Below are 12,034 nucleotides of genomic sequence, written 5' to 3' on the forward strand. Positions count from 1 at the left end.
AATAGGAGGCAAATCGCGACATACTACGCCAATTCTGGTTCAGCTTCCTCTTTACAAACAATGACAGAGCAGTCCCCAAAAGGCAGACGGCTGGGTTCCTGGATCAAAACACTCCTTCGGGCACTCGATGATGTTGGGGTCAATTCTGCTACCATGAAATAGAAGATCACAGGGGTTCTCTAGGATCCACGGTAAGCAGCTCATTGAAAGAAGTCACCTAAAGCAGGAGGAGGAGACAGATGTCCAACTGAAACCCAGGCTCAGATTAAAAGCTTGATATTTCTATAAGAGCCAATTCTGGTGCTAACCTGGAAGCAGAGGGATGGGAACTGCAGATCCATTTCACTTAGGAACCCACAGTGGAAATGCAGTCCTGTGGCTGAGGTCTGCACCCGAGATGGCCATGGAGCCATCCTGAAATTCCCTTCATGGGGGGCTGGTCACGCTCAGTGCAGTCCTTTCCACACGCGATTTGTCACAGAAGGTCTCTTGTACACATGCCACTGCGATTCAACTGTGCCATTTTGCTTTTTTTCCCCAGGAAGATGCTTACAGATAAGCCTTTCTGCTGCCTGGATTACAAATAAGGTTCTTTCAATGCGATGATGTTTATTTGGCAAAGGAAACAGATTGCAGCAATGCAAAAAAGCACACAGTCCTGTGGGCCCATCACCCACTGCTGTGCCTCCGCTGCAGCCCTGTCCAGACCCACCTCCCCACTGCAAGCTCCTGGAGGACAAGGTTTGGTTTCTCTCTACTGCACAGCCAAACCCTCGGCAAATGCCTGCCCAGTGAGCTTTCTAATCGGGCACAGAGCTCGGTCTATCCCAAGAGCACTCTTAGAGGCTATGCCTGCATTGCAAAGGCAACCACCCCTTCAAGAGAGTTTTCAGAGGAAAGAAGGGAACATGACACACACCTCTTAGCTTTTTGAAGGCAGAACTCCTTCTCTGTTTATTGTTGTCGTTGTTGTTTTTTCTTGAGACAGGGTCTCGCTCTGTTGCCCAGGCTGGAGTGCATGGCTAGTCACAGGCGTAATCCCATTACTGATCAGCACAGGAGTTTTAACCTGCTCCATTTCCAACCTGGGCTGCTGCATCCCTTCCTAGGCGACTTGATGGTCTCCCATTCCCACGAGGTCACCATGTTGATGCCAAGCTTAGTGCAGACACCCACAGAATTCCTCGGCCTAAGCGATCCCCCTGCCTCAGCCTTCTGAGTAGCTGGAACTGCAGGTGCAGGCTACCATGAATATTAAGCTGAGGGCGAGGTGAGCCACTCAGCAAAATTTACAGTTCCTACAGCAAAAAGTCTTTGTGTCTTGCCCATGGGACAGCTCTCAACAGCAGCACTGACGTGGTGTTGGCACCACAGGCATTTGTGTTTTCATTAAATTTTATCTACCCTATCTCCCTCACATTATATCTTCCTTGAAAGCAAGAGGCATGTCTTCTACTTCGTAATTCCTCACGGGACCAATCCTATGGCTCCAACACACAATGAGCCAAATCAAAAACTGAGAACAGGCCGGGCGCGGTGGCTCACACCTGTAATCCCAGCACTTGGGAGGCTGAGGCAGGTGGGTCACCTGAGGTCAGGAGTTCGAGACCAGCCTGGCCAACATGGTGAAACCCCGTCTCTACTAAAAATACAAAAATTAGCCAGGCATGGTGGGGGCACCTGTAGTCCCAGCTACTTGGGAGGCTGAGGCAGGAGAAGTGCTTGAATCCGGGAGGCGGAGGTTGCAGTGAGTCAAGATCGCGCCACTGCACGTCAGCCTGGGCGACAAGAATGAAACTGTCTCAAACAAACAAACAAACTGAGAATAACAAACTTTCCCATGGACTGTCTTTAAAAACAAAAACTGAATGTGAAAGCAACTTCTATAAGACCAGTAATGGGACTACAGAGCCTGACTTAGCAGCTGGCCAGCACCGTGGAGGGGATGCTCTCTGACTACACATCTGTTCCTGCATTCACTCAACAAACGTCGAAGTGCCTGGCATGGGTCTGCACAGCCTCAGCGGAACAGAAGGGCTGCCACCCAGTCCCACCCCTTCCACACATTCACTTCCTCACTCATTCTTTCAGGAGACACCTGTGTCAGGCACGACGTGGTGAACTTTTACAAACAGATTCAGTAGCACCAAAATATTCATAACGTGCAGACAGACAGAAGCACTGGAGGAAGTCGTGTTTTCAGACACAGGAAGCTTCTCCTGGGCTCTGCCCGGACCTCATCTCTCAGCTGGCACACTCTGGTCTTCAGCAGCCCCCGGCTATGCACCCGCATCTTCAGACGTCATCCCGGAGCTCCTAGCTTGCCCGGGAGGCACAGCCATCAGATAAGACAGTCACATGGACAGCAACACAATCCTGCTTGGGTTCTTCTCTATACAGAGTTTTCCTTTTAAAATACCTTTTCCATTGATGTTATTTAAAAGTAACAACCTCATAGTAGACTTCTGATCTCTACCACAGGGCAGCTACATCCCTCCCTTTTTCTGAGTAATTCCTGCAGGGGTTATAGCACGGCTTCCAGGTCACACGGGCTACACAAAAACACTTAGCCCAGTTTTCTAACTCCCAGGGAGTGAAGGAATCACTATTTTAAAAGGTGGCAAGCTTTTTTCTCCTTTACTCAGATTTAACTCTAATAGAAACAGACAGGCTCAATCTTGGTGAATTTTTTTTTTTTAAAACACGAGAACAAGGTTCGTGCCTCAAGCCTGTAATCCCAGCACTTTGGGAGGCCGAGACGGGCGGATCACGAGGCCAGGAGATCGAGACCATCCTGGCTAACACGATGAAACCCCGTCTCTACTAAAAGATACAAAAAACTAGCCGGGCGAGGTGGCGGGCGCCTGTAGTCCCAGCTACTCCGGAGGCTGAGGCAGGAGAATGGCGTGAACCCGGGAGGCGGAGCTTGCAGTGAGCCGAGATCCGGCCACTGCCCTCGGCCAGGGGGGAAGACCCAGTCTCCAACATAAAAAAAAAAAAAAAAAAGAAATTCATCTTCAGGTGTCAGAGAGACGAAAAGAATCCAATAGCTTTTATCTTCAAGTCCTACATTTATGCATCCCATAGTGAGGGTGGTGGCCGGTTCCCTTATAACAGAGGGCTTCACGCCTAGTGAACAGTGGACCTGAATTTATATCAGCCGTACAGCCTTCCAGACGAGACGGTTACACTAACATCCTGACATGAGGCAATCTGCAGAGAGATGGAAAGTGTGGTTGGCGAGAGGTTAGTGCTGCCTCTCTCTTATTTTCTTCCCTTGTACCAACCGATTTCAGACTGAGGAACTTGAAGACAGAGTGACGCTAGGAGCTCATATAACCCTCCTCAGCTCTAAACTCAGCCACAGCAGGTGTTTTTAAAAAACTAACAGACTGAAAATGACATTTACAGATGAAATGCTGTGACGACTGAAATTTGTTTCAAAATAATCAGGGGAAGAGGAAAAGTGGGTGGGAGAAGACATAAAATAAAGATTGGCTAAGGGCTGATAGTTATTGAGAGTGAATGGATATTATAATATTACAGCATCCAGCATCCAGAAATATTACATGATGCTTTCTACTTTTGTATATGTTGGAAAGTTTTCATAGTAAAAAGAAAAATTATATCAGGAGACTAACAACGTTTAACAAAGAAGGCTGACTTAGGTATAAGGATGGCCAAGATACACTGTTAAGTGAACAAAAAAAGACGTACAAAGGTATATAGAGTTCATTTACATATACACACACACACACTGATAAAAGTAAAGAAAATTTCTGGAAAACTAATAACCTCCATATGCTATTTAACATAAAAATGTATCACTTTTTAATGATGAGTTTTAGATAATAATTGTTTTCATCCGATGGGAGGGCAAAAGGAGGAAAGGACACAGTCGGCTTGAAAATGAGATAAATCTCTCCATGGGCCAGAAATGGAACAGAAACCGTATTGGAGATCAGGGCTAGAGCCATGGGTGGAACCTGGAAGCAAGCAGAGGACCAGACGTTCACCCTCTGCACAGCGTAGCAGGGACCAAAACACTCCAGGCACGGGGAAGGCAGAAGGCAGGCTCATGCGTGAAACAGGGAATGGGGGCTGCCTCGGGCATAGTCCTCTGTCTCTCCCCCATCCTTGTCCCTTCCCCAGTGCCATCCATGTCCCTTCCTCAGCGCCATCCATGTCCCTTCCTCTGCTGCAACTACACTGCAATCTACACTCGTCCCTCCCCCCATCTTTGATCCCCTGCTTTCCAATATTCTCTGGGATATTAAAATGTTCTTCCACTATTACGGACTAGTTATTTTCTCTTTGTAATACCATCTGTTTTGCAAATACCTCTTACATTGTTTAGGGTGAAGCCATAAAAACTGGTCTGTATAGATAAGACGCTATTAATAAATTTAAGATGGTAATTTCTGCAGACAGGGGAAGGAGGGGAACACAGCACCAACACCCCAGCTGGCTGCGAGGAAGCTAGGAGAGAACTTATACAGCCTTTTTGTCTTCCATAATGGGAGGCAGGCTTCTATGGCAGAGAATTCCGCAATTCTAGGAAGGGGGTTTAGACGCTGAGAAGCCAAAAGATTAGCAATAATTTTGCTCAGGGGTCAGCAGCCCCAGTTGTACATATAAGGAAATTGAGGCTGAGGTTAAGGGACTTTCCTAGGTTCACAGAACTTATCAGTGGCCAAGCTGGGACTGGGGATAACGTTGTCACCACCACCCAGGAGTGCTGTTCCGTGCTAGGTACTATAAATACATTATCTGATTCAATTCCCCTCAACTCTGCCACATATAGTGTTATAATCTCCATTTCTCAGCTAAAGAGACTAAGGCTCAGAGAGGTCAAGAGACTTGCCCAAGGTCACACAGCAACTGAGTGGCAGAGGTGGTCAGTCCACATCCTCCCTTCTTCCCTCTGTGCTGGTGCCCGCTCTCTCCCCAGCACTCCCCTGGGAGCCCAGCACCAGTGCCTGGAGTGGGATGACACAGCCTGCAGAGACGCTTTCCTTCCAAGCAAGCGTCTGGAAGAAGCCGAGGCTGGCACAGCACCGGCAGCAAATAAAACCATGTGACCTAAAGAGGTGAACGAGTGGACACGATTCAAATACTTAACACAAAAGCGAATTCCCGCCTGGTGGCACGTTATCAGCAGCTGACAGGAATAGCCTGCCGCTTCCTCCTCAGGGTGGGCCTGGGCTCACACAGCACACAGCCAGCCCGCAGAGCCCGGGGAGAAGAAAACTGGAAGCCTGTGACCAACAAGCTCCCATTCAGAGGATCCTCAGACGGCCAGCTCCGCAAAGTGACCATAACGCAGGGCCGCAGCCCACATACACACGCACTCACACACGCGCACACTCTCTCACACTCTCTCTATCACTCCAGCATCAGCAGGAGCCCTGAGGCCTGAAGCCAGGGCCTGACGAGGCCTCCTGGTCCCAGTGGCCTCCCCGAATGACCCAGGCCACGGTTTGGCTTCCTAACTCCTGCAGAGTGGTGACCTCAAGCCTGGAGCCTCACAGAGACCTTGAGGGCTGCCTCCCACCCCCTCCCTCTCTCACCCTGGTTTCCCTGCAAGCTCCACTTCCGTACCCTTTGTTCCTGTTCAGTCCAGCATCTTGTAGGAGAGCCAGATCACCTGCTGCTACTAAAAAGGGAAGTTTTACAATCGTGGGTAGGGGTGGGCAGCCAGATTTAGGAAAAAAGCGGGATATCTGTTAAAATTTAAATTTCAGGGTCGGGTGTGGTGACTCATACCTGTAATCTCAGCACTTTGGGAGGCCGAGGCGGGTGGATCACCTGAGGTCAGGAGTTCGAGACCAGCCTGGCCACCATGGCTACTAATAATACAAAAATTAGTCGGGAGTGGTGGCTCGTGCCTATAGTCCCAGCTTCTTGGGAGGCTGAGGCAGGAGAATTTCTTGAACCCGGGAGGCGGTGGCTGCAGTGAGCCAAGGTGTGCCACTGCACTCCAGCCTGGGCAGCAGAGAGAGACTCTGTCTTTAAAAATTAAAAAAAAATAAAATTAAAAAAAATTTAAATTTCAGATAAGCGATAAACAATTATTTAGTATAAGTATGTCCCGTGCAATATTTAGGACATATTTACCATACAAAATACTTATTTGTTATTTATGTGAAGCTCCATTTAACTGGGTGCCCTGTATTTTAACTGGCAAGCCTATATGCCTGGGGGAGGGACTGAGGAGGAGGAGTCCGGAGGAACAAAGCATCTGGTGAAGAAAACACAGAGGAGTGAAGATTAAGGGAGGGAGGGAGGGAGGGGAAATGCTCTTTCATGAGGGTCCCTCTTACAACAGAAACTTCCACTGTGACTTCATTTGAGTTCTCCAGTAATTCTGTGTGTTAGAGATATTTATCCGCTTTCAGACAAAACAACAGAGGGTCAGAGAACCCAGTGACTCCCCAAGTGTCAGATGGGAATTCACTTCTGAGTACGACCCGATGCTGGTTCCTCCACATCAAGCTTCTTCACCTGCTGGCGCACCTTTATAATGGTTATCGGCTGCACACAAACAGGGCACGGCAGTTTACTTTTCTAATACTTTCATAAGGAAACAAATTCAAAATGGCGCATCTTTACAAAATACAGTCGCCTGTCTTTTAGATTCTCCTCTTGGCCACTTATCCCAACTAAACACATCAGCACTGAGGACCTGTCCAGGGCTTTAGCTCCTGAGGAAGAGACAGAGAAAAGGTCAGAGAAAGGAAGGGCGACGTTCCACCCGAGATGATGACAGCACTATGATCTGCAGATGGGGAAGGTCACGGGATGCTGGACACAACAGAATCTCAACAGGGACCCAAGAGAGAAAGGCTCCTCTCTCCCTGCACTAATATCCCATGATCCCCGTGTCCCTTTCCAGAAAACACGGTCAGTCCCATGGATCTCGGATTACAAAATCCTGTAAGATTTACACAGAAAATATAAAAATTTGGGGGGGGTGGGGATTGTGAAACAACGTGAAAAAAACTATTTGTCAAATGGACAATGGGGAATAACTTCTCCTCCCCCACCTCCTCCAAGCTTCTAACATTCATGGCACACAACACAGGGGAGACTGCCATAAAAAAATGACTTAAAATGTGCGATTTTGAGGTAAAATAACTATGGGACAAGTGACTATAAAAATGACACAGCTGGGAAGATCCAAATCTGTTCTTGCTCAGCAAGTTTCCAGGTCAAAATGTGCCTGCTTACCTAGTCAAGATTTGGTTTCGTGCTGTTTTGTTTTTAAATTTTCCTTTCATATAGATGCTAGCATGTTCTTCTTAAAACACTTGTCCCCCTCACTCTCCTCTCTGGGGAGACCCGTTGGTGGTCAGAGCCCACTGCCAGTTCCATGGAAGTCCCAGGCAGGGGTAAGAGGCCTCCTCTGTGGGAAGCAGTCTGACGGCCGGGCTGCCCATCCCCCAAAACAGCAATGGCTGAGCCCAGGGGCTCAGACTGCCTGCTCAAGAGCAAGGCTGGCTGCCCTGTCCCTGCTTCCTCTCTCCCCTTCCATTCCCATCCTCTTCCTTCTCTCGGCCTCCCCACCCGAGCCCGACTGCCAGCCAGGTGAACACTCCAAAGCAGCAGACAACTAACGCTGGATCTCCCAGGTCCCCAGAGTGCCCCAGTCTTCTGAAGAAGACTGAAGAAGGCAAAAACCACACTCAATTCCCTGTCGACCAGCCAGTACCAAGCCATTCCCAGCCCCAGCATGAGACTGCAAATGTTACCAGGCAATTCCCCAGAGCCAGCGGGGCGCACGGCAGTGCAGGGCAGTCATCTGCAGACTCAGTTCCAGAGACTAAAGGTCTCTCGAAGCATTTCAGCTGAGGGGTGGACAGAGGCAGCACGTAAAGGAGTGTAAGTCTCTGTTGATGTTTGAGGGCCCCGGCCCTGCAAATGGCATTCTTCGGACTCCGCGGCAGCGGAGTCTCATCGTTATCATAACATAATGAACATTAAAGATGCTCAAGGTAAGAAAATCTTAGTTTCATTTCGAATCTAAAATCTTTCAGAGCTTTCTTTCGGGAAGTCCAGACAATTAAACTGATTTTAAGTTGCACTGTTTATAAAATCCTAGATCTACAGAAAACACAAATTCTGGCCCATCCTGTCTAAGCATGATGGGGTTTCCAAGTTTCCACTTATATGACGTGAGAAGATTCCAAAGCAGACCTTGAAGGCACTGGAGCTGTAACTGCATTTAACACTCAGCCCAGTTTAAATATCCCATGATATCAGTTCTTTCTGATCCCTAAAGAGCTCACCAGCAGACAGGTAACTTCCAGACAGAGGCAGGACAATGAGGGTCCAAAGGGCTGTGACCCTCAGTGCCAGAGCCAAGGAAGGGGGGACTTAGAGCTCAGCTCTTCTCCTTCTCAGGTGGGGGAACAAAGGCCCAAGAAGGCAGAGCTGGGACTAGTATCTAGGGCTTGGGGCTCTGAGGCTCCCTCTGTTGTTACAGTAGGTAGCTAGTCAGACATGAGCAGGGCAGGAGAGGGCTCCACCATCACCAGGAATGTTAGGCGACCATCAGCTGATGGTCAGGCAGTTGTCAACTGTCGCTCTAAAGTGATAATTGGTTGCAGCCAGTGCCAGGGAAAGGCAGGGTCCCAGCAGATAGAAAGAACCTGAAACTGATGACCAGCAGCTTCCTGGTAAGATCTCAGGAGCTGGGCACGTAGGCTCAAGCATGGGCACTAGGAGGCAAAATGGTGGCCCCTCCTCTCGGAAGGCTGGACTGGTCAGGGAAGAACGGCCCCAGCGAGTGTGTGCGCAACCTCAGTAAGCACACCTGGCAGGCCACCCTCAGGGAAGAACCACGGGAGGAGTAACGCACACCCAAGAACCATGCCACTGTGTAAGACTCCAAGTCGAAAGTCACACAGCACGTTCGATCTCCCAAGTCACCCACTGGCCCTCTCCCAAGCGTACTTTATTTCCTTTCATTCCTGGTCTAGAGCTTTTTCATACACTTTGGGTCCTGCTCTAAAACTTGCCTTGGTCTCTCCCTCTGCCTGAGGCCCCTCCATCAAATTCTTTCTTCTGAGGAGGCAGGAAGTGAGGGTGCTGCAGACCCATATGGCTTCACCGCTGTGAACACTATCACCTCCCTCTGTTGGATCAAGGGCCCCAGAAGATCTTCCCGGGAAAGAAGGCGGGGGAAGAAGGTGGGGAGTCTTCTACAGTTAAGATGGCAGGTGTTTGCCCAAACCCTCTCCTCTTAAGTCGCCAACCCCTGACCTCAGAGGAAGAGGCCTACCCAGTGACTCTGGGGCAACACGTGAGAGGATTATATAAGGGAGAAAAGTCCACACAGCCCAAGGAGTTATCAGCTCATTCAGGGGCCTTGCAGGAATTTCCTGTTATGTGATCTGGGTCATGCAAATAGCCACAACCGAGCTGAAGCTGCCTCTTCACCCCTCCCTCTGAGGGAAACACAGGCTCTTGACTCACTAGTGGCCTGTACTCTGCAGCTCTCCAACGACTGGGCCCCCCTCCAGGAAGGTCTGCAGGGGGCCAGCATCATGGTGTGCACTGAGAACAAAGAGCGGGGCCTGCCTGCGGGACGGCAAACTCCCAGCTCTTTCCGCGCAAACTCGGGCAGCTCTGCTCTGGGTGCACTGTCGCTCTACCCGCTGGAGAAACAGCCAGCAACGTGAAACTCTCAGACCCAGGGCCACGGGCCTGGTTTACTTTAGTCAAAACCCGCCTCAGCTGTTCCTTTCCTTTTTTTTTTTTATTTTTTAATTGTAAGATGTAGAACAAGAACATACAAAAAAGTGCACGCAAACATGAAGCCAAACACCCAAGCGAGGAAATAAGACCTTGCGGCTCTCCAGAGCCAACCGAGCCCCACGTCCCCCACCGCCCGCCACGCAGGCTCTGGGAGGCATCGCCCCCTTGGCTCTCCTTTCCCATTCTCCGCACCTGCGCGTTCATCCCTAAAGCCTCCAGGTTAGTTTCGCTCTCATCGCGCAGAGCTGTTCCCTTTTTTGCCGTCGCTGTATAGCACTCCATTGAACGAATGCGTTTTATTTATCCGTTCCGCTAAGTAGCACGTTTCAGTCGTTTTCAGTTTTGGCTACTACAAATAGCGCTACAGTGACTGTTCAAGAACGGTTCTCAGGTCCTGGAGTTTCTCCACGACACACGCTTGACAACCAAACGCGGCATCACCTGGAATGTGCTTCTTCGTGCCGACAACTGATGCCAGTCTGTGTTCCAACGCTGTGCCGCCCTCCCTCCCTACAAGACCACCAGTCCACCCACTCTGCTCATGGAGAATAGGGGTCACTGGTGACTCAGGGGCCAAGAAAGCCCAGTTGGTCACTAGAAGGGAAGTTAAATCTTCCTCTGTAAGACAAAGCCCAAAGTTTTAAAATTCTGAACTTAAGCAGATCCAACAACCAAACAACTGGGCTTTTCCGAAGAAAAAGGCCACAAACTCCCCCAAAATAACGAGGTAGCACCTATGGCTTGGGACAGACCCACCTGCCCATACTGTCAACTGTAAGCAATAAGCACAAATGTGTGCCCAAGATACCAAGTGCAGAAGGATGGGACGCCAGTAAATCCCCGTCTGCCATGGGTGACAGAAGAGAGAGGGCGGAAGGTGGGGAGGGTCGTGGAGGTGGCCCCCCCGCAGTCATGACGCACCTGTAAACCGGCTGCATCTCCCGGGCTAGGCCAATGATGGCGCCTGGCAGGAAACTGTCAAATTCCTCAAACAACTCCCGGACGTTGGTCTTAAACTTCAGGTCTAGGTCCAGCTGAATGAGCCGCAGGATCTCTGAGGGAAAGAGAAAAGGACAATGAGACACAGGCACACCTCCCGGGAGGCTCGGCCATGGACAGAAAATGACGCGGAGGGCAGAGAAAAGGGCACTGGACTCTTACTGTTGTCAGTGAATGATGCAAAGTTACCGCTGGAACAAAAGGCCTTTCATCTACCAGCAACCCCTCTGCACTATTAGTCTTCACAAACGACTGCCGTGTCTTTTCTTCCAACTGCAGACATCCATTTTGCTTAAAACTAGGCGACCACATGCTCCAGCGTCAGCCTGCTGTCCTGATGTGACTGTTAACTGTGCACCATTTCACTCTCAAAAGTATCTCATTTGGATGATACCTTATGTGGACGCCCTACTTCCCTACATAAAACTCAAAGCGGGCCAGGCGCGGTGGCTCACGCCTGTAATCCCAGCACTCTGGGAGGCCAAGGTGGGTGGATCACGAGGTCAGGAGTCCGAGACCAGCCTGACCAATATTGTGAAACCCTGTCTCTACTAAAAATACAAAAATTAGCTGGGCGTGATGGCAGGCGCCTGTAATTCCCGCTACTCAGTAGGCTGAGGGAGGAGAATCGCTTGAACCCGGGAGGCAGAGGTTGCAGTGAGCTGAGATTGTGCCACTGCACTCCAGCCTGGGCAACAGAGCAAGACACCATCTCAAAAAAAAGAAAAAAAAAAACACTCAAAGCATCCAGGTGTTTCCTCTTTGGAGCACAGGTGGTAAATGACCCACACAAGACAGAGGTAAAAAACATTATGGCCTCAGGCCTTTATCAGCACGTTCTGCAAACCCAGATGTGTGTCAAGTGAAGCTGCTGACAGAGTGAAACAGCTGAATGATCTCAGATACCACTGTGTTTTTAATCCACTGCCTAAAAGACAGGATGAGCCCAAATTCTTCAATGTCACAATCACCTGGCACCTAAGAGCTGCCTGCTTCCATGGCTTCCAGATGACTCCAGGCTAGACGTGCAGGAGGAGGCACTGGTGAAGGTCCTTCCCCCATCCTTCACCCAGCCCAGCCTGACCGGGATTCTAGGTGTTGTGCCGGGCACCAGGCTGACCAGGACCCTGCCCTCAAGAGAGACACGTGGGTTGCAAAAAACAGAGGGAGAGGCCAGTGCTGAAGCCTGAAATCGAAGAGTGGCTGTGGGAGGTCCAAAGAGGGGGCACCCGGGGTTCAGTGATGAAGTGGTGAGAGCGAGTTCCTGGCACCCACC

The 12,034-nt window shown here is 49.9% G+C and overlaps 1 protein-coding gene across 3 annotated transcripts in view; it reads right to left on the reverse strand.

The window, feature by feature from the left end:
- The window catches only part of XXYLT1 (xyloside xylosyltransferase 1), a 192,874-nt gene that overhangs the window by 69,022 nt on the left and 111,818 nt on the right, over window positions 1–12,034 (reverse strand). For all 3 annotated transcript variants that reach the window (XM_003895310.4, XM_017956113.3, XM_031663905.1), the window contains exon 3: window positions 10,681–10,813. In XM_003895310.4, the coding sequence (XP_003895359.2) occupies window positions 10,681–10,813 (133 nt within the window). The remainder of the gene's footprint in view (window positions 1–10,680; window positions 10,814–12,034) is intronic.

This window comes from Papio anubis, chromosome 2 (assembly GCF_008728515.1).
Source record: "Papio anubis isolate 15944 chromosome 2, Panubis1.0, whole genome shotgun sequence".
NCBI lineage: Eukaryota > Metazoa > Chordata > Mammalia > Primates > Cercopithecidae > Papio > Papio anubis.